This window comes from Mytilus edulis, chromosome 5 (genome assembly GCF_963676685.1).
Source record: "Mytilus edulis chromosome 5, xbMytEdul2.2, whole genome shotgun sequence".
Classification (NCBI taxonomy): domain Eukaryota; kingdom Metazoa; phylum Mollusca; class Bivalvia; order Mytilida; family Mytilidae; genus Mytilus; species Mytilus edulis.
The window spans coordinates 76,934,331-76,958,296 of NC_092348.1; the positions used below are offsets into that span (position 1 = coordinate 76,934,331).

General features: G+C 31.9%; 1 protein-coding gene and 1 long non-coding RNA gene across 2 annotated transcripts; one reads left to right on the plus strand and one right to left on the minus strand.

Annotated features, from left to right (window-relative positions):
- The first annotated feature begins 513 nt into the window (after window positions 1–513).
- Window positions 514–1,704, plus strand: LOC139522524 (uncharacterized). The gene is made up of 2 exons (XR_011664463.1): window positions 514–663; window positions 1,410–1,704. It is a non-coding gene; the product is annotated as an uncharacterized lncRNA (long non-coding RNA).
- Window positions 1,705–17,002: 15,298 nt separating this feature from the next.
- On the minus strand, window positions 17,003–23,253 carry LOC139524480 (uncharacterized). Its single transcript, XM_071319267.1, has 4 exons — window positions 23,171–23,253; window positions 20,221–20,405; window positions 18,261–18,461; window positions 17,003–17,165 (listed from the first exon to the last, which is right to left on the minus strand). The coding sequence occupies exons 2-4, from the start codon at window positions 20,384–20,386 to the stop codon at window positions 17,143–17,145; spliced, it is 390 nt and encodes a 129-aa protein (XP_071175368.1). The 5' UTR covers window positions 20,387–20,405; window positions 23,171–23,253; the 3' UTR covers window positions 17,003–17,142.
- Window positions 23,254–23,966: the final 713 nt, after the last annotated feature.

Here is a 23,966-nt window from a genome sequence, read left to right on the forward strand (position 1 = left end):
CACTTTTCAGGGTATTTTGTTTTACACCAAAACCAAAAAAGAAGAATGCAGCATAATATCATATTTTAGTGGTCGAATTGTCAAATAGAGTGTTATGTGGGTTAGCGACTTTAAAGAATGCCAATAATCTAAGTAATATAAAATAAAGACATAAAGATTTATATGTCTACAGACTTTGAAAAACAAAAAATTGAATGCATTGTTGATTTGATCTGATATTATGGAAACAACAACCAAGTGATCAATTTAGTTATTTCCTAAATTTTTCAATATATTCCCTATTTTTACTTGAATAACGACGACTTAAATAAAGTTGTATGGATCAATATAAAGCTGTTCCCAAATATTCTACACGATCGTCTAAGAATTACCTTTATACGCTCGTTACATGTTGTCATGACAACTTTTGCTTTGATAATTGATGAAACAGGAACGTTTTAAATGGGTTTTTATTCCCATGATTTGTTTATTTCCGACAATAATTGTTGAATTACCTCAAGCTATATTCAAATGTATCAATGTTAATGACATATTGTATTGCATCCCATTACTGCATTTATGCGAGTAAACAGCAGAAGTACCAGACTGTGAGTATGGCAAGTCTGTTCCATTGCTCGCTGATTTTGGCATTAGCCTTATGTTTTACACAAAATAGCTACTCAGGTAAGAATAATTTCAGAATATTTATTTTTACATAGATTTTAAACAAAAATAATACGATGACAATACTATGACAGCAGAAGATGGAAACATTTCAACTTCAACAAGGTAAGAATAGTTATCAAATGTACCAGGCTTATAATTCGGTATGCCATATGCGTGTTTCATCTACATTAGACTCATCAGTGACGCTCAGATAAAAAAAAATAGAATCAAAACAAGTGTAAAGATTAAGAGCAATGGAGACCCAAATTTCCAAAACATTATGCCGATTACGGCTTAGTTTATCTATGCCTTGAATAAAAAAATACCTTATTTGCAATTAAAAAGCATATCATTTTTTTTTAATTATGCATTTGTTTATTGTGATAAGCATAACATATTACACCAACCCTAAATTTTCCAGGAAAGCAACTAAGGAAGCTCCAAACTTTTACAATCTCATTTGTCGGAAGGAAGCAAATGAGGGGGAAAACTCCATTATTAATCATTAACATGTATCTTTTTAATTTTCATCTATCTATGTAAATGTACAAGGAGTTATATCATTTAAATTCATTTCAAATTCATTTTGAGAAAGAAAAAAAACCAACAACAATTGAGACAATTTACACTTTCTAAAATGTTGTGACTCTGAGGACCAATTGGTAGCGTAAGCGTCTCTTGTTTGGCATCTTTTCAAAAGCTTAGTACCTGAAATACATTATAGTGTACGTTCAATATTGATAAATTCAACATTTGTATTACAGGAATAACGAAAGAATTGAATCATGTCAAACTCGTTAAAGGATTACCCGATGACAAATCTAGGGTTATCATTGGTGTATTGACAAACGTGATGTGTTCTATGTGTACGAATCTGCAGGACCCTGCGAAAAGGGAAGATTGTATCGCAAAATACTGTGTACCGGGAGCATTATCGTTTGTCCAACCTTCAAAGGTGATCGATAAATCAGCAGATCAGCAATCAACAACCGAGCGTCATCTGTGAGGACTAAATTTGATATCGAAGAATGTAAAACATAAATTGATATTTATATAGTCTTTATTTTAAATACTTTAGAGTAAAAATAAAACAAATTTGTATTGATGATAACAAGGACAACGTTTATATCCATTAGTTAAATTGAAGAATACTCAATAAAATGCTGACCCTTTTAAAAGAGGGGGCGAAATATACAAGATGGGCATTCAAACTCATAAATCTGAAATAAACTGACAATGCAATGGCTGAAAGTGAAACAGACAAACTCAATATCAATAGAGGAATTCAAACATTCTCGTCTTAGGATAGAGACAGTGTTTTTAGTTGATGTGTACACAAAACACAACATAGATCAAAGAATAAGCAATAAGAACATCACCAAAAACCGGATAATCTCAGATGATCCGAAATTTTAAGCAGATTCTGCTCCACAAATGGCATCATGTTGCCAATGTTAGTACAAACCCGGTTATAAGTCTAATTCGGTAGGCAACTTCGTTGTGATTTTGTAGTTATATATTCTATTGATATTGAGTTTAAAAGGTTATTGAAAAGAGGCAAACATTTAGACAAATACATTCAGATTAAGAAACAGTTCTATTTAAGTGATGAGTTTCGTAATTTTTATTTCTCAATTTTCATTTTCAACCAACACAACAACAATGTAACCAATTTCTTAATTTGTTTAAAAAAAAAGTTGTCGTTAAAAACACCAGTTCACAAATAAAGGCAACAATAGTATACCGCTGTTCAAACTCATAAATCCATGGACAAAAAACAAAATCGGGGTAACAAACTAAAACTGAGGGAAACGCATAAATATAAGAGGAGAACAACGACACAAAACTACAATGTAACTAACACACACAGAAACGGACCAAGCATCAGACAAAATCCCACGAGAATAACAAATATAACATCAAAACCAAATACATGAATTTGGGATAGACAAGTAACGTGACACGTCTTATCGCAATGTCAATTTACACTCAAAAATAAAAAAAAAACACCACGTTAAATTGTAACACACACAGAAACGAACTATAATATAACAATGGCCATATTCCTGACTTGGTACAGGACATTTTTAAAGGAAAAAATGGTGGGTTGAACCTGGTTTTGTGGCATGCCAAACCTCGCACTTTAATGGCAATGTTAAATATAACATAGAAATGACAACATAATATTACAGGACTACAATACAAATAAATAGGAAAACGTATTAGACAAAGAAACACATGATTAATGAATAACAAAAAGCATCAGGTTTAAAATTTATTACGCCAAAAACGCGCCTCGTCCACACAAGACTCACCAGTGACGCCCAGATATAAAAGATCGAAAGCGAAAAAAAGTACAAAGTTGTACAGCACTGAAGATCAAAAGTTGAAAAAGGTTGTGTCAAATACGGCTAAGTTTTTATTCTTGGTTTAAGAACATCCTTATTATTTAGAACAATTAATGCTATTGCAAACAGTAAATTTTATCAAATGAATATAACAGATATACATAATGAAACTGAAGTATTAACTCATTACATAAAACAAACACGAATACATAATGAATGACCAACACAGAATAGACACACCCGAGTCAGCCCAGGCCTCAACGTAGTAAATTATAAAAATTACGTCACATTTGAATATATGAAATTTCAAAACACACCATATAAAACTTATGTCTGAGCAACACGAACACCACAAAAGCTGAAGGTGATCGGAAGGGTAAGACTGAGACAAATATCTACCAGAATTGGTATAAAGCGAAAGACGTCTACTCTCTAACAAGCTCACATTCTATAACTAGAAAGCTAATCTATTTAAAATTTGAAGTTTTGACTGTTGAAAGTAATTTTTCGTAAAACTTCATAAATTTAAAAAAAAAAAGCAAGTACCATTAAACACTCTCTTAAATGTAAACAAATATTACTGTACTCCGAGGAAAATTCAAAACGAAAAGTCCGTAATGAAATGGCAAAAAAAAGCAAAGCTCAAACACATCAAACGAATGAAAAAAAGTGGCATAATAATTTGTTTGATCGTTCAATTAAAGAGCTGTTTAGATGATAAAAAAAATACCATTAAGCATTAAGATTAAAAAGTGTTTCCTACTAAATACAATTTTGCATATATTGTCATAAAAATCTATCATCGTACTTATTTTACTTTGTGGATACAATTAAAGAACATGATAAAAGTATAAGGTATATGATCAGATAAATGACATTAATGCAACAGTAGAATACGTCTGTTCAAATTGAGAGAAAAAAGTCTGGGTTATAAACTAAAACCAAGGATAACACATCAACTAAACACACTGTCTCTATCCTAAGACGAGAATATTTGAATTCCTTGCAAAAAAAAAACCTCATATACCTCATAATTTAGGGACATCGAGGGTCAACTTTATACATAAAAGTTCCACACATGATTTTATGGGTTGCCACATATAAGATGTTATACTTCTGTCACTACAAAGGTCATTAAAAATTATTAAGAGGCCCGTCTTCTCAAAGAACTAAAACCAAACTAAAGCCAAATGCTGTACGCTCTTGGAAATTATCAAAAAACGTGTTCTAGTGTTGGCAATTGCAGTGTTCATTGAATTGATAAAACCTATTGTCTCTGAAATAGTGAGATCAGTTTGTGAAAGGTACTTTGAGTCTTTCATCCTAATTTTTGTTCTACTGAATTCAAAACATAGAAACAAAAACATTTTAATTCTTTCAGATGTATAACAACTATAAAATTGCAGTTTCTGGTCTTTATTTATACTTTGTGGATGTTTGTTTTCTGTCATGAACAAATATTCCATACCATCCTTTTTTCCCTTAGCCTTTAGTATATACACATACATGTGCATAGATGCATGGTGTCACCGTATCTATGCTTTAATTGAAGTGTAGAATATACATGAAATGCATTGATTGATGCTTTGTGTTAAAGCCATTTCCTACCGAACCCCTAAAAGACAACAAAAGACGAGTGTCCTGGTCCAATATCTAAAGAAAAATTAAAAACACTGAAAAGACTTTTATGTACTTGTTCAAATAACAAGTCAAATCAAGACTTCGCAACTAGTGCAGTTTAGGTTTTGTTTGTCTTTAAACCACTGGTACTTTGCAGCATGTTATACTTGATATCGGATAAGAAGTATGTGTCATATGCTCTTTGCCAAAATATAATCCTTGTCAAATGATATGTTTGTGTATGTGAGTGCTCATTTATTCCTAAGTCTTTTACAATGGACATTTGATTATTGATAGGATCACGTTTTTCAATGTTTGCGATTGGTTGCGATCTGTCATGTCTATTCATTTATTAACTATTTTTTAAAGACCGATGGTTTCTCCAATGAATCTTTTCCCTTTTTATATCAAACAGACGAAATTCATAGTGTTTTTTCACAATTGTAATGAAGAGGGTCTTTTTTATGACTTTTCCTCCTTGTTGACGGCTGTATGTGGATCTTTAGATTATAACACCAAGTTCACTTGGACTATGATTATTAGAGGTTTCATTGACAATCATACCACATCTCCTTATTTTACATTTATCATTTTCAAGAACACAACACAAGTTTATGCGATAAGATTTCTTTCATCAGTTAAGCTGATCATAACCAAAAGGTGTTGGTATTAGATGATATCAACGTTTTAAGGATTTTTATAAAGTCATGAGGACCAAAACAAAACAGTCTTCATTTTCTTAATTAATCTTAATATGAGGACACGTGTTCATACAAGTACTTCTGACAGAATGCACTATTAAAACAAAATCGGACAGTCTACTTGGTCACTGTTACCAGCTTCAAATAATTTTGATTATTATGTGTATAACAAATGTATGTAGCATTATAAAGATAATATCATTATAAAATTGTATACACTTAGTCTTACACAATTTCTATCAAACCAAATTAAGCGAAAAAGTCTTTAATATTCAAAATCTATTCTATTTGCACAACGAAAAAGGGGATCGCAAAAAATATGATCAATAATTTAGTCTTCTTCTAAATCTCTTCTTGTTCTTAGGATGAACTAATATCGATATCTAAATCTACCGCTGACATCGGATCATACTTTTTGGATATCTTGTTTCTTTTATCTGAAAGAAAAAGAAAACACTAATCATTTAGAATATGCCAAATATAACCGCACTGCTATATGATTGGGTATATTCTGTCAATAACTATTTTACAGCCAGTTAATACTAATTATCAAACGTGTTATCTCCGTACATGCTTATATCAATACTTAAGGTACATGCCAAGAACAGAAACATCAACAGTTGTATGTTAGTTATTTTGATTTAGATAGCAATTTGTCTACTTTTAAGTCTATTCAAAACGTTTTTTATCTACGAAGAAGTCGTGCTTATCATATAGTAGTACATGCATCAATTTTACTTTTTTCAAAATGAATGATGCACTATATATGTCGTTTGATCGTTGTTTTAATAATGTATACCCCATTTCGCCTTGTATTCAAATGTAAAACTATACTAGTATATATTTGTTTAGGGGCCAGCTGAAGGACGCCTCCGGGTGCGGGAATTTCTCGCTAAATTGAAGACCTGTTGGTGACCCTCTGCTGTTGTTGTTTTTTATTTGGTCGGGTTGTTGTCTCTTTGACACATTCCCCATTTCCATTCTCAATGTTATTGTTTAAAATTCTTATATATATACATACCCAGAAGGACATTCACATTCACATCTCGTTTTAATCCATCCACCCGTACAAGTTCCACCAGTACATCCCTTCTGTAAGTGGTCACAACAGGAGTTGCAAACTTTTTTGACCGGACATCCCCATTTACAGGTTATTTTTAACCCTTCGCTTTCATTTATTATCATGCCTTAAAGAATAACATGAAAAAAATACATTTTGTGAAGAGAGGGTCGAAAGATATCATTTGGAAAATTAATGTTGCAAATAATTTGATAATGTCACGGCAAAACAGAAAAATCAAAAGGTAAGAACAGTATACAAAACACAACATAGCTAGTAAATAAAGACTGAAAAACACAGCCCCACCAAATACCAGGGGACATATACGTTATACACAGCCCCACCAAATACCATGGGACATATACGATATACACAGCCCCACCAAATACCAGGGGACATATACGTTATACACAGCCCCACCAAATACCAGGGGACATATACGTTATACACAGCCCCACCAAATACCATGGGACATATACGTTATACACAGCCCCACCAAATACCAGGGGACATATACGTTATGCAATAGCGCATGAAAAATGTGGTAATATGACTATCGTGTTCACTTATTATACCCCCGCTTTAAACAAAAAGTGGGGGTATACTATTTTACTTCTGTCTGACCATCCATCAGTCCATCCATACATCCATCCGTCCGTCCGTCCCATGAATATTTTCGTCACGGATTTCGGAGATTTGGTTTCAGGGTTTATTTAAGTAATTTATACTGTGTGATGCGTTTTCAAATTCATCACTCAACAACTTCCTATTTACCGAACACTTATATCATTTTACACATATTAGCCAAGTTGAAAATGTTCGTCCCATTTTTCTTAGGAACGACAATACAAGGATTTCTGAAATTTGGTTTCAGGGTTTATTTAAGTCAGCTATACCGTGTGATGCGCTTTCAGATTCATCACTCAACAACTTCAACCTCTTATTTACCGGACACTTGTATCATTTTTAACATGATAGCCAAGTTGAAAATTGTCGTCACATTTTTCTCAGGAACTACAATACATGCAATGATTTCTGAAATTTGGTTTCAGGGTTTATATAAATCAGCTATAACGTGTGATGGGTTTTCAAATTCATTACTCAACAGCTTCCTGTTTACCAAAATATTTCGGCGGGGGTATCATCATTGAGCAGTAGCTCACAGTTTTACTTGTTACAGCTGTTATTAGTAGTGAATTTGGTCAACATTGCTTAATATTTCGTGAATGAAATGAGTGTATAATATTTTTTGAATTGTTAGGGGAAACACACATATTAATACATAAAAAGAAACATATCTGAAAGAAAGTGTACTTGGTATCACAAAACTTCAAAAAATATGATACCTATATATGTTTTTGGCCGTTATGAAATTTCCTAGCAATTCAAGGCAAAGTTCTTCTTTAATACCACATGCACAAACATTTTCCGATTAAACAGATAATTTCGTCAATGAAGAATGGCCATCATTCACAACGTGAAGTATTGCTGGTTTTTTTTTAATCTTTTGAAAACTATTGATTTATTAAAAATCATTTGTCAAACATTTATTAATTTAAATTACTTCGTCACAAATTGATTTACGTACAATTTGTTTTGTCTAGACTGTTACAAAAGTCGGGAAGGGGAGATATATCGATCCTTTTTATTCTTGGTGTCATCATTATCAACAAATGAATGTTTTTTACGATCTTGACAGGCTACACAGCCCTTGTAGGGTCGGTCATCATCATTCACGTTAAGTGAGTTTTAAGTAATTTAGGGATAAATGGCTTATGTCAAACTATAATGGAGCCTTTTAATTCAATTTGTAAAGAAATCTTTCTATCATCTGATGCAAAATATAAAAAAATACAATATAAAAAAGAAGATGTAGTATGATTGCCAATGAGACAACTATCCAACACTTTTTACCCTTTTTACCTCATCCTGTCCAAAGGTCCAACGTGAGTTTTTTCATCATTTGGAGTCCGTCGTATTTAGTCATCTGTCGGGGGTTTTTTTTGTCTTCCGTTAATTTAACAAGATAATTTCCTTTGAAACTCTTGATCAAATTTAACCAAACTAATAGCCTAATAGTAATCGGGGAAATAGTTTTTAAAATGTGTCAATGACCCGCCTGCGACAAACATGGTCGACATGGATGATATAGAACATAGTGTTAAGTTTATCTCCAAAACTGCAATAAATAGATAAAATCTGACATAAACTGTTAAGAAGGTAAAAGTAGTATGTAAAGTTTAACGAACTTCTTCAAAATATATTAAATTTAATCAAATGTCCATTTTAGAAACAAGAAGAAATAAAGTATAATCCGAAACGCAAAAAAGTATTACCTGAAAGACAAACGAGCAGTATGATAACAGCAACACTAGAGTTCATTGTGTAAATCTGAAATTAAAATTTAAATCTGATTGAACACAGTAATGCATAGAAAGTAGTTATGGATCAGCAATTTAGAGTATCTTACGTACAATATTTGGCATATGTGTTGTTACATCTACGTTATCTTTCTATTTTGAGTCACTTGTAATCAGAAAGAGATTATTATTTTAACGAATTTAAAGCAAATAGCATACATCCAAGTATTCTGCAAATAGTATGTTTGTCACGTTTTCACATACTGTATGTCCGTTAGAATACGATTCACCTTCACATTATTCGTACGATTGATTCCGAAGTTAACCCGTATTTGTTTGAAGACCTTAGGTAATACGATTATAAAGTATTTATGATGTACTAAGGTGAAATAAAAAATAATAGAATTTAAAATTGATACTATAAGTCTGAAGAGCATTTTGTTTAGGAACAAAATAAGCTAAAACTTAATAGGTACGGAGCTTCTTTTCGAGATATTACATCTTTTCGGGTGGCGAGAATAGGCTGACTCGTACTTTCGCCTTATATTTGCACAAAATATTGAACCCTGTATCGTAAGTGAAAAAGTAAGGAGTCCAACAAATTGACAAAAAATCCTAAACTTGACCTTAGTACGACAAAAGTTTAAGATCTCCTTGTCATTAACGGTATTGTATGTACTGTATTCAAAATCCTCAAATTTATGAATATTAAACAAAAGGCTTCTCAATTATTTTTTTATCTGAACTGATAGAATAGTTTTATTTGTTGTTTTACAGGTTGATTATTCCCAAAAGTATTTAAGTTCTTTCAAATTTTACATATATTTTGATTCTTAAGATATACAATGTATACTTATATATAAGTAGATGAACGAATATGAAATAAATACTAAACGAATAAAAAGATTAATAAACTAATAAATTATTGAATCACTAGATGAACAACTTAATAAATAAACAAATAAATTAATTAATAAATTAATAATTACGAACACATTTGTTTGTAAACAAAATTATAAGCAGCTAAATAAACATACTTACTGTTACTAGACAATATGAAGCTACAGAAACTTTCCAGTGCATTCACATTTAAATACCTTGTTATTACGGATGCATTAATCAGATCGTCAATCACTTTAAGTTGTTTTTATTGTTGGATAAGTGACAAACTGTTTTTTTTCCAATATGGTGATTTCCAATATGCGAATTTATTACACTGTAACAATAACAGATAAACAACTGGTTCCAAGAAGCCATAACAATTTGGTATCCTTAACAGGACTTAACCGTTTGTTGAACGTAACCTGGTTCGAAATATTCTACATAACACAGAGGGGATCCACGTTGCTAAGTCACTGTATAAATGCTTAGGGGAAAATGTCACAGGGAAATTCTTTTCAAATGAGAACTATTCTTGGAACTGGTCTCAAAGGTAAACAGCGATTACATATCTATTTATAGGATGAATGCAGACTAACTGTTGGTTGTAGTCGACGTACTAACAACACAATAGAAAAAATAAGTTTCAGTACAATGTCGCAAAATCATAGTTTAATTTCTTTTGCTTTTGCTATGTTTTGATTAAAATGTCGCGATAGGTTATAGTACATTATCAAAAATATAATGCATGTTTGAGAAGCCACCAATTCAACTACTAGTATGACTATACGTGCACATGTGTTCTGCTCAGAACATAAATGTTAGTCGATTGAATGATTTACACCCTCATTGCCCAAATTCTGATTGAACGTGGTTAGGTGCATATACGTGAAAATCCTGAATAAAAAATATGTTCCATTAGCAAATTTCCTACTGCCGGGCGAATATTGAGTGTATATGGACCCTTCTTCAGTCTCCATGGACACACTATGTTTAGCAACGGCGGTCATGTCACAAGTTGTTCATTGACTTGAAACTAGATCCTACAAAGTGACTGAATCGCAAATTAACATGGTAAAGATATGATATGTTGATATCCATTTTAATAAAATTAACGGTAACAATTTTTTTGCACCAGATGCGCATTTCGACAATACATGTCTCTTCAGTGATGCTCGTGGCCAAAATATTTGAAATTCAAAACTGATATAAAAGATGAAGAGCTATAATCCAAAAGGTCCAAAAAGTATAGCCAAATCCGTGAAAGGAATCAGAGCTTTGCATGAGGGAGATACATTCCTTAATTCATAATAATTTCTATCATTGTGTAACAGCAAATTTTAATAACACAAAAAAATCCGTATTTTCATGCAAGTACCGAAGTACTGGCTACTGGGCTAGTGATACCCTCGGGGACTAATAGTTCACCAGCAGAGGCATCGACCCAGTGGTAGTAATAAAATTAACGGTACCAATTTGTTTGCACCAGATGCGCATTTCGCCAATACATGTCTCTTCAGTGATGCTCGTGGCCAAAATATTTGAAATCCAAAACTTATATAAAATATGACTGCTTTTCAATTAGTTGTGTTATTCTATTAGTCTTGTTTTGATGAACCATTGTTGCAGTTCTCACTTTTAACCTTTAGTTTTTAGAATACATTCCAAAACACAATATATCCTTAAAGCGTATTCCAGTGATTTCAGTAATACTTATGTAGCTCTTGTTTAGTTGATCATTTTTATATTTTCAATAAGAACCTGGTTTACATACTATTAGATTTTTAAAAGATAATTTGCACATTGTAAAAATTAGTCAACAAAGTGTTAAAAAATTGGCAACAACTCCTATAAGGACTCATCCAACGGCTCCAATCAAATTTGCTTTTTGTTTACCCGGCTTACCATTTTTGCTGATAAGGATGTTTTCCTTATAAGTTCTTTTGTTGTTCTTGAGATAACTTAAAAGTATCAAATTAAAATTCGACAAAGTTCATCATCTAAAGATCATAACTCCTTCTCACAAAACTTGTTTGACCCCGTCGCAGTTTTACGCCTGTCCCAAGTTAGAAACCATTCTCTAATTCTATTTGATATTTTGGTTTAGGTGCCAGGTGGAGCCCGTCTGTAGTTACGGGATGTTTTCGCTATGTTAAAAAATAATTTAATCACAACAACAATCAGATATTGTTCAGGAAGCGTTTTCAATCCGCTTCTAATCCAATTTGTATCTTTCGCCTTTCGTTGTCGTGATTAAATTATTTGTTTTACAAATTCAAATTAAAGTTTGAATTTCCATCAACGATTCACAGGATTTTGATAAGACTTTTGACAAATTTCATTCGGGAAAGGTCCTGTCAAGAACGGCAGTAAAAATCGTGAATGTGTGATCCCAGTTTAACACTTGGTCGTGGAAATTTGGACAATCGGGAACATCGAGTTGATCTGATCGGTAATGTGAGCCTAGCTTTGTGTATGTAAGACAGATATTCTAGACGATCGGTATAAGAGAAAGTTGGTAGTCGGTATGTCTCATAACCCTATCAATGTATTGACAGTTAACCTTATTAATTTGAGACTTTTAAAAGTGGGTTATAGAATAAGAGGTAGATGTAAGGATTGCCTCAAGTATGCATCGTAGCACACATAACATTGAGCTGTGCAGGTCTGATGGCAGTAGGGCAGGGAACGTACCAACTATATATCCAAAAGGATTCCAAAGTATTGCCGCTTGGTCGTATTGAGGACTTCTACAAGTGTGATGCAAATTATTAAAGCGTCATCCACACATTTTGGCAATTTATATTCAGAAATTGGTTTTGTTCTTAAATTAAAATATGGATAAGCATTTAATATTGAAGAGTTTAAATCGGAAAGAACATGCATGTTGACAGAAAAAAAATCCCTTTTTCAATGTTTTAGTTTCCACTACACTGTCATAGGATCGTCAGATCTGAGGACATTTAGCATCACAGTTTCAAAGGGCTGTTTGGTTTTCCAATAGCAATTCACTGACTTTGCCTTGTTTAAACAATGGTAAATCAAGTAGCCAAAATGCGATGCATATTCAGGACGACCAATGAGCTGCTCAGTTTTCTAGTTTTGGGATTTTGAAATGTTGGTTCTTTTTTCTGAAACATTCTCTACAAGTTGTCATTCTTTTAACTCAACTATTTACCCTTGTCTTTATTATATTAGACTGTTGAATAAAAGTATGTCGGAATATAGGTGTGTCGGAATAACGGGGTTGTCTTGATAAACATATCTGAAGTCCAGACTTGAAATATGTATTTGAACGTAATACATATTTAATTTATTTATTCTTCGGCAAGAATAAGATTTTCTATCTAAAATAACCTCCTTAAAATGGTTTAGTTTATTAAAATATGCTTATCAAGTTTATGATGTATATGGCTCTCCGCTTGCTGATATCAATGACTGTGAATGTGATAATTACAAATGTAAAAATACTGAGGAAAAGTAGAAATTTTGAGTTTTAAAAAAATCGAAATTTCGATTTTAGAAAAAGTCAAAATTTTGAGTTTTAAAAAAGTCGAAATTTTGAGTTGAAAGTCGAAATTTCGACTTTTTATAAAGTCAAAATTTCGAATTTTAAAAAAGTCAAAATTTCAAGATAAGAAAAGTTAAAACTTCGAGTTAAAGTCGAAATTTTAAGATTTGAAATGTCAAAATTTCGACACTGCCAATTTTAATTTTTCTATGTCCCTAATACGCTTCCGTACGGTTCCATATATTTGTCAGAATAACCACAATTTACAAATCATATCATTTTTTTTATTCAGACTTGGTGACACTTGTAAGTGAAATTTTATACCCCGACCGAAAGCAAGGCGCTGAAAAAAAAACATATCTTATGCGTTTAACTTGTTGTAGTTTCTAATTGTTCGCACTATATATTTCATATAATTTAGTGTACTAAATGTCAAGTTGATGCGACCACAACTGAATTGTAAACTACGTTAAACTACAACTTTAACCTGAAAATGAACTTGTTTCACATTATCACAATTTCATGTTCAAGGAACTATAAATTCATGAAAAAACCGTTATATGTAACATAATTTAAAAATGAGGATCATAATTTACATGTGTACTTTTTTAAGTTGCTGTGACCACAATTTCATGGTACATGTAAACTACATGTACCTAAACCAAACTCTAACCAAATATTGGACATACGAACGGACGGACGCACTTATCAGAAAAATACCTCCCTCCATCGTAGGCGAGACAAAACAACTGGTTTTACTTTTCTTATTTTTACTGATGAAATAAACAAAATTTTCCCATAACCACTGCATCATTTTTCTATAGATATTCACCGTTATATCAAAATATCTTTCTTCTGTAGATCTTCACTTTGAAATTGTAATATAATTCTAAAATAAAGTTTCAAGTACAAAATAAACCTCATTTGTTTTTCCTACACCAACCACTGTTAACTCAACGTTTGTTATGTATAATTTGTCCTCACAATCATTGTGACAATGTTACAAAACATTGATCGATACAAATATATCAAACGAACTAATTACAAAGTTTTAATAATAGAAATGTATGGCAGGGTCACTAATCAAAATTTTAGGGTTCACTATTTCTTTTCATTATTAACAGAGATCAACTTGTTTTTGTTATTTAAATTATTGAGTGTTGATGGCAAATTTTTTATTGTTTTAAATTGTTAAATTTATTCACATAGAATGAAATTCAAAACAGTGTGGCTGTGGCCATTGATTGACACATTAAATTCATTTATCCTGCAATTGGGTGTCCTACTATACAGATACAGCCCTACAGATATCGCTATGCTGTATCTGTATACTATACAGATATCGCTTTAAAGCTCCGCCCACTGCCGGACTGAGTATTGTTTGAACCTGTGTGACCTCAGAATGTGTATTCCAGTTGCATTCCAATGACGATGACAATTGTCGATTTCAAAACTTGAATGTGTATGATTGTGTTACAAAATCAACCATGTCAATTTCAGCATGCATTTTTAGTGAATGTCAAGTCTGAAGCGTAGGACAACTCGTACACTTCTGTTTCAAATTTGACAATGTTTTGTTATTTGTTTTTATTTTTGAAATTAGTTGTTATGTTAAAATAGACAATTATTCACCTTGAATAATAATGAGCGATGTATTATTGTTGACCATTCGAGATTCTTTTTTTGCGAACCCGTCTTCAGCGTAATGTGTGATTTTGATATTACTACGCGGGCCTCAAGGGATTACAAATCGAAAATAAATGCTTAATATGTTAGTTTTTGTGTCTTTGTACGAGGCTAGGAAACAAGGTTGTCTTTATCCTGCAATTAATTCTGTACATTGTTACACGGGCCTCACGGGATTTCAAAACTGCAAAACATGTGTTTTTGTGTCTTTCAAAACGCAAACAATGTACAGAATTAATTGCAGGATAAAGACAATAACTGTTTAGTGTCTTTAAATGTAAGCTGTATTTGTACTCGGCTCGAAACAGGTGTAAAAGCTCGCATACACCTTGTTTCCTAGCCTCGTACAAATACAGCTGATATTTAAAGACACTAAACAGTTATTGTCTATTCATTGACTGGGACAATTTACGTGAACGTTTGTCTGTAACGACCACTGTTCACGACGTACCTACGATAGACATTTAAACTGTGGGGTCACCAAAGGTTTCTTAACGCCTTTAATTATAAAATAATTCAAAAAAATAATCAGGAATAACCTTTATGTTTTGATTTATATAATTGATATAAATCAAAACATCGTGTTATTTCTAATTAGTTTTTCGAATTACTTTATTAAGGTGTTGAGAACCTTTGGTGACCCCATAGTTTAGGTGTCTTTAAAAAGTACATAGTGAGCAGTAGTTGTTACATACAAACATTGTCCCAGTCAATGGATGAATTTAATGTGTCAATCAATGGCCACAGCCACACTGTTTTGAATTTCATTCTATGTCGTCGGATTGGTTTCTCATTTACGATTACCGCACATGTAACTTTCTTCATATTTTCAACGTTGAATCAAATTCCTTTGATACTGTTTAATAAAAAGCTAAACTATACTGATATATAAAGTGTAATATTTACTGAAATAAATCAGAAAAATACGTTTTGTCCTGCAATCAGAGAAAAATACTCCGCCAGTTCTATATATTTCTACTGCTTTGATCTTGATTTGCGTTTAACTTAGATTTTATTTTATCAAGATGAGTTCGAACGTATCATGTTTGAACGATTAATGATACATTCTGTTTATCTTCTAGATGATCCAAGTATTGTGAACATGTTTACAACAATAAAGACTACTATTGACTGTATAGGATGTTCGCTCTCTGTTTCAAAATAAAAAGCTTTTCAAAAGACTAGTATAAATTGATAATATGTAAACAACGGTACTTAAAAATCATAAACCAATGAATGGTTCATGTACTTGTTTTTGAGATATAATTAATTTAAAATTTGGCGGGAAATGATTCTCTCTAGATTTTTCATACTTTTAACATTGTCACCTTTTTTTCAAAAATTATGAAAAATAACAAATATTTTTATTAGATTTAAAAATAAAAGAAGCTTTTTAAACTATATGTAATAAAAGTATGAAAAGAAAAGTAAGGTTTGTGGTCCAAATTTTATATTGGCACTACATGGATAAAACTTTAAAAGGATTTCGAATATCTGACAAAAAGTCAAACACAAGAATATCGAACATCCTTAAATGGATTTCCACCGATATTGTTTTTAAACACAGTGTCAAACGATATTACTTTCAATTTATAGAAGAGTTTCTGCAGACTTTAATGTATGGCATTTACAGTAAGATTATCTCTGTTATTCTTGAATGTCTTGAAATCTGCTCGGTTGTCTCATTACCAATCATACCAAATCTTCTTATTTTCATATTTGCATATGCCATATCAAGGAATTTTTATATAAAGATGTTAATATCAAAATGAAAAAATGACTGTCAAAGTTCCACAACTCTTGTAAAAAAGTAAAATCAAACTTGCGGTATGATATGGTTTTCCAACCAGATGATAGAAAACAATATGTGAGCTTTTTCTGTTAAACTCTCTCAAAAGATGTTATTGTGTACAATTGTAACATGAGTTAAAAATAGTTTTTATAACGTTAACTTACGCATGGGTGTCAATAAAATAATCAAGTGTTGTCTTTTGTTTTTAGCACAAAATTGTGACACTCTTGGTTGCCACCGCAACTAAAATTAAATTACATTTTTGATACATGAGAATATAGCTGTGATTTAAAATTATCCGAATGCTTTTACGCAATGCATGTTTTGAGTGACATAAACATAAAAAGCTCAGGAAAAGGCAGCATATAAAACAACTTTGAAAAAGGAGGATTTTATTTTGAAATCAATTTAATGCGTGATTACAGGACAGTTTCTTTTTTTTTCTATATAATTGTATCGTCAAATGTAATATAAGTATGTATGTATATATATTATAAAAGAGAGATGCTTGAAAAATGATAGTCAGCAGTCTGGCAATCTTCACTTTGTACAAAGGTCGGTATCTGTAAATTAAAAAAAAAACAAACATTGTCATTGGTGATATTTTTATCAATATAATATGGAAACAGGAATTCAATGAATGTACTAGTACATATGTCTTTTTTTTTAATATATATATATCTCGATAACGAACCGTTTTACATTTTTTAAATTAAGATGCATTTTGTATGATATCACAATATCTTGACCTTTGTAACCCTACAGTAGTAAAGGACTCAGAGCGGTATCAAACAAACGTCTATTGAGCATCAAGGTAAAACGACTAGGTACGATGGAAATTTTTTAATCTCCCTAAACTACAAAAATGTTTATATTTTAATTATATCATTCTATAACAATGTAAATTAAAGCTATTATATGAATTGTAATGATCCCATTTATAATTCAAACTCACCTATACTTCCGTTATCGGAATTAAATCAATTAAAGGAAAAGTTCAACTGGACATAATTTAGATAATCACATATTGAAACATTAAAATAACACTTACACTGTCCGTCGCATCTAATCTCTATTTTGGGGGGTTTCATGCATTTCCCTTGGTTTTTGTTCCTTACCTTGATTTTTATCTTTCTAATGACTTCATGCGATTTAAACGTCGATTATACAACTGTTGCGTCTAATGTAATCTATTGACACCGAAGGTCGACTGGTGAGTTTTACTATGTAAGAAACAATTTCTCTCTTCCAGAAGGATAAAATTTGTTAAGGGTTCATCGAATTGACACTACGCTATGAATAATAACATAGCCATATTCGGGCAAAATGAAGCATGTCATCAGATGCAACGCGCACTCAATACATTAAGGAACATTACACTTCCCTGTGGTGGTACATTGTAAGTATGTGCCCTGTTGCAAAACTTATGTCCGTCCCTTCAATCATACCCTCTTTTGGTTGATCTATTGAAATTTGCCAACATCCTTGCTGTGGAACATATTTATTTGAATTATTGTTTAAAATGTTCTCGTGAAATATTATCTACATGACATCAACCAATCTATTAACTAAATTATGAAAACATTGCAAACTACATGTAGTTACCTGAAATGAATATGTTTTTCATGTAAAAACTAAAAAAAAAAATTATAACTGACCTGCTCGTCTTTTATCACAAGCTCCAGGTGTAGAATCCCACACAGTGTGCTGCCCTTTTCTACAGTAAACCCATTCAGTTCTGTTCTCTTCATCTAAACAGCCATAGGTTCCCCAAGGTAGAAAAGTGCACATTACCTCGCATCCATCATTTTCAAATGCCAAACGGTTTTTGTCCTCGCATGCTCTCTTCTTTAAAAGATCTGTAAATGCAAAATATCAAATTCAAAGGACCTAGCATATGATACTAATTAATAACTTTTTAATCATCTGATTGAACCAGAAAAATCTGAATGAAAAAAAAAGTATTAAAAAGTCAATTATTCTTGAACAATTGAAAGGTCTTTCCTTTTTTCTTTTATTGATAGCCTTTTTAGTTCAAACATATATGGTTGCTAAAAACTTTTATGTTCATAACAAGTGGTTGTTTAGGACAAAAAAATCATTAAGGATAAAAATATTACTTCCAATATTAAAAATGTCATATATACAACTCATAGTCTTTCAAGTTAAAAAAAAATAAGTGATTGCTAAAGACGTGTTGTTCCAGTATTAAACATTTCATATTTATATTATTCATAGCCTTCTAAGTTCAAAAATATATGGTTGATAAGGTGTTTCATGTCGTTGCTAGGGACCTTGATGTCTGACCTTGACTTAAATTTATAGATTTGTTCATGCTGAACATTTTGCAATTCAAAGTTTCTTTCTATCTCTAACCTCTTTTGAGTTATAAGCAAAAAATCATCATTTCGGACCCGAAAACAGTTTTGGTACCCTAGGTCCATAGTAAGTTGTCCAATAATTTTGGACCAAAATAACAAATGCAGATCTTGCCAAGACACACATTTTCTCCGTTACATTTTATCTGCCATCTTTTATCGTTATTGAGTAAATCCGATAACAAGCTAAGGTCAAAATCAAGGCTATGACCTTGACCTTTCACCTTGGGTCAATTTTCATGATCACGTTAATTGATGATCATTGGTGAAGATTCTAGGTGGTTACAACTTACGGTTTCTGAGTATTAGTGGCCAATCAACATTGGTTAATTTTCAAAGGGGCATAATTATATCAATGAGTCGTCGAATCTTTTCGATCTAAATGTAACGAAGAACCAGATTCTGCTCCTGAACAAATTCCACCTTCGTTTTTTTGTCTACCTATTATTGTTACGGAGTTAGAATGATAACAAGGATTTCGGTGTTAGGGAGATAACCGCTATAAAAGAAATGTTACGGAGTCGTGCCCTCACAAGATAGCTTTTGGTCAACCGATACTAGATACCTAATATCATTTTAACATGTCGGGTACTTTTTTGGGGAAAGTTAAAGTTTGGAGGAAAGAATAATAATAATAATCAGAAGAAATACAGTAAGGTCTTTCCTTATAGTGAATAGTGAAAGGAAAGACCTTAAATAGGCAAATCAAACACTACTAAAGTATACTAGGGCTGGGATAGCTTTATTCTTATTACAAACAAAAACATTAAATCCAAAAACAAATTAAAAACTGTCTCGAAATAACACATTTTTGTTGTTTAATCTTTTGGGTTTTTACCTATATAATCATCAATAAATTTTCCCAAGAAATTCAATTATGAAAAGTGTTTAATTGAAATTCTATAGCTCCTGTGCTTTGAAGAAAGCTTGTTCATCCTTTTGGTTAACTGCATGGTGACCGATGAATGGCTTATTACGTTGACTTTATTATATTATTGGTTGCTGTCTTATCAATGTTTTTCAAAATTAAAGAAATCAATTCCTAACCATAAGAAGGTATGGTAACTTCTGAAATTTTACGCTGCATATCTCAGGTTTTCATATTTTTTGTTCGTACTATTGGTTACCGTAAGATCTAAACATTATGCTACAAACAAAAATGATAAAATATTCAAAGCATTTTCATTCTCATCCAGTGTACCAGACTATCACAAAGGCACAATAATTCTTATACGCTTGCCTCTTTTTCTTGATTCCGTTTGACAACGTGCGTCCCTGAGATCCAGGACCTGTGTTCCATCCTCAATGTAACAGCATGCTGAATCCATACCAGCACATCTCTTGTCAACTGGTCCCATTGATACAGTTCCTAACGTCAGAGCAAACAGTAATAAAAAGGCAAGCATTGTAATTCTTTAGTTCAACCTACAATGATATCATTATTTTTTACTGGGGTTGTTTTTTTACGTTGTCCGTTGTAATGCTTGTCATCTAATATATATTAACAAATAGCAAATTTATTCCTGTATTGCTATGAATCTCAGTTTTTGACCAATTCAGTAAAAGACCCGACATTGTTGTATTTGGTTGATACATTCAACAATACCCTATTTGAACTTATACACACCAGGGCCCTCTTCAAAATTTCTTTCAATCTTTATTAAATTCAACAGTATCACCAACAAACATATATCTTTTAATGTTTTTTTTTTCTCTTAGATCGGTACTTTGGTTTTTTTCTTTGTCTTTTTGTTATAATTTTTGTGTCAATCATATTAGACAAGCCTTAAGTTTTCAAAATTATTTTTACAAATATAACATAGCCCGACCCTGGTCAAGGGGGAGGTTACACTACATTATTTATGTTTCTGTCAGGAATCTATAAATAAGTGTTTGCTGTATGAAATATTTGATTTTGGTTTATAAATTAAGCATATGGAAATTATCTAGTTTCTTTATGTAGGACGGTCTGAATTGTATTTCTGTCTGTATAATGGAATTTTAAGCATCTGTCATACAAGTTGGAGGTTTCAAATTAGCTAGCTATAAAACCAAGTTTAATACTCCATTTTCTACATAATAAAATGCTTGTACCAAGTCAGGAATATAACCGTTGTTGTCCATTCGTTTGGAGTGTTTGAGCTTTTAACGTTGCCATTTGATTAGGGACAAACCGTTTTGAATTTTCATCGGAGTTCGGTATTTTTGTTATTTTACTTTTTCTATTATAGTACGATTTAACATGCCTTTAAAGAATTATCGATTTGTCTCTACAGACGGTCTGGGTTGTCTTTGGCCGAATTACCTTGTTGACTGTTTGGGTAAAGTTCCTGCACGGCGTGATAAGTTGACAGTACTTTTGTTTTCGGAATAACCTATCAATTATACGGAATATAATGTTTTTCCATATTAGTAAATAGTTATATCATAGTTTTCAAATATTTGAGAGTCATTATGTAATTACTTGAAAATAATTGAGGGAATGAATCTTTTTTTATTATAACGCATGAACAGTTTTATACTTGGTAGAAATGAGAAGATGTTTTAGCGGGCGTATGACATTTGCGCCAATTTTATAAATTTTTAATTTTTCATTTGCGCAAATTCAATAATTTCAAGTTTCATTAGTTCCTATTTGTATTTAAGTGCTGTGCTTTTTTCGTTGTTTAAAGATGTTTTATTGTCTTTTATATTTTAAAGGCTGTAAATAAATTTTTATATCAATTGATACATATTGCTATACTCAGTTATTTTAGTGGATATAAAGAGAGTGCTTTTAATCTTAAAATTGACTTGTTTTAATCGAAATCCTACTTCCACCTACCCATTGTGGTCAGGGGCAACAGTTATATGCAGGTTGTAATTGATTATTTAAAACTGGTCAGCGGAATAATGATAAATAAAAATAGTTTTCAGCTGTAATTTGCCTATAAAACAATCGGCGCAAATGACAGAAATATTCGGCGTAAATACAAAACGCCGGTTTCCGCTATTTGTTAGACATTTACCTGTCGACATGTACTTGTCACATAAACGGAGCTAGAATTTTATTGCATACATCAAGCGCTAATTGCACTAAAGGAATTACAAGTCGAAGTCAAATGGACAACATCATCGCAAAACATCCTTTTTTTTTAAATATACGAAAAACATACTTTTGTCGTTATTTGTCGAAGTCATAATGCAACTCTGTCAACTGTGAGGTACATTTAAATGTAGATTACTCAGTTTTATATCTTCATTCTTGACCGCAATATCCCCAAGAAAGCGAATCCAGAAGGATTTATAACATTTAAAAGAAACTGAAAAAATCAGCATTTGCGAACAAACTTAATTTTGAATATAGCAATATAGCTATATAGGTTTACAATTAAAATAGGATTAGAAAGACTTTTCAGATTCTTTTATTTGTATTTTATTTTACGGTTGTTTTTTTTTTTTTTTTTTTTTTTTTTATTATTTAATTTTCTTCGGTATAAATTCAATAAGAAGAAACATTAAAAAAAATGTGAGACGCCTTTACGATTCCGTAGAGTGTTACGTGAATTATAAGAAATTGGTCTTCGTTTGTGCTGAAAACCTGTTAAGTATTCATAGTCGTGAATACAACTGTTATACTTTCGAAAAATACATAAATTGTTGTACGACGTCAATAGTTCAAGCGGGACAGATTCTTGGGTCAAGCGGTAATAGCGATAAGGTGTATAGCAATAGATTGATCCGTTGGCATCTTCTATCGAAAAAATGAACCAATTCACTCGGAGAAAAAAACGATCTCGACCGGACACTATAATCATATACTGTGAAAAATTCCCAATCATTATGTGGACTTAAACATTTATTGTATCGCATTCATGAGATTTTTTTCCGCAATATAATCCAAAACGAGGCAAAAATATTGTTTTTGATTATGGGTTTATTGCCTTTCATTGTTTGATAGACTTTTTTGTACTTTGAGGTTTTTTAAATCGTGGGTTGCATGTTACATCGACGGAATAAAAATTATACGAAATACTTATTTCAGTCTCATTTTATTTCATAAATTAAATAGCAAAAGCTGCATACTATTTTTAATGGAAATCAAACGGATATCAAAAAATGTTGAGCCCATGTGCATCATTTCAGGCAATCGTAATATTGTCCAATAATATTTAATTTGATGTTAATAAGTAAAAAAAAAGTTTGCTTACCTAGTCTTATGCAGTTCAACTGGAAATGATACCAGGGAATGTAGTTTATAAGTGTTTATATACCAATCCAAGTTCTTGATTAGTGGCGGGAAATGTATTCAGGCAATAATGTTGTAATTGTACATCAAAGACGATAAGATCAGAAAATGTTAAATTAAATTTGAGTGGTTTAATAATGGATTTTTAATATATTCTACTTCAATTTTGACACTTAAAATGAAAATGGTCAAGTTATAGATATTTCATATCTTTTGGGCAGTTTTGTGGTGTTTCGTAAATTAGACCATAGCTTTTGTTGAAACCCCCGGCAATAACCTCACGAGACGAAGCCGAGTCAGGTTGCCGAGGGGTTTCAACAATAGCTATGGTATAATTTACGAAACACCACAAAACTATCCGAAAGATATGAATATCTGTTTTAACCTTTCGCACATATTGCTGTTTAAAAAATGTGTATTTCATATATTTTTGTTAGTTTACTTTAAAAAAATACTTTTATAAGAATCAGTCAAATTACCCATTTTGGACCTTACACATAAAACTCCGCCTTCTTTCTGCAATAAGCACGGGCTTCTGAAACAGCGGGAACATCAGTTAGACAAGATTTTTCGACAGCGATGGATGCACATCTACACAAAAGAATTTGGATGTTCTGCATATGGCTGCAAGAGTTATTTTAAAAGTTTTCCGGAACCCCAGATCAAAAGTTGAACTGCAAAGGGTAAGTGTACTTTTAGCTCACCTGGCCCGAAGGGCCAAGTGAGCTTTTCCCATCACTTGTCGGCCGGCGTCCGGC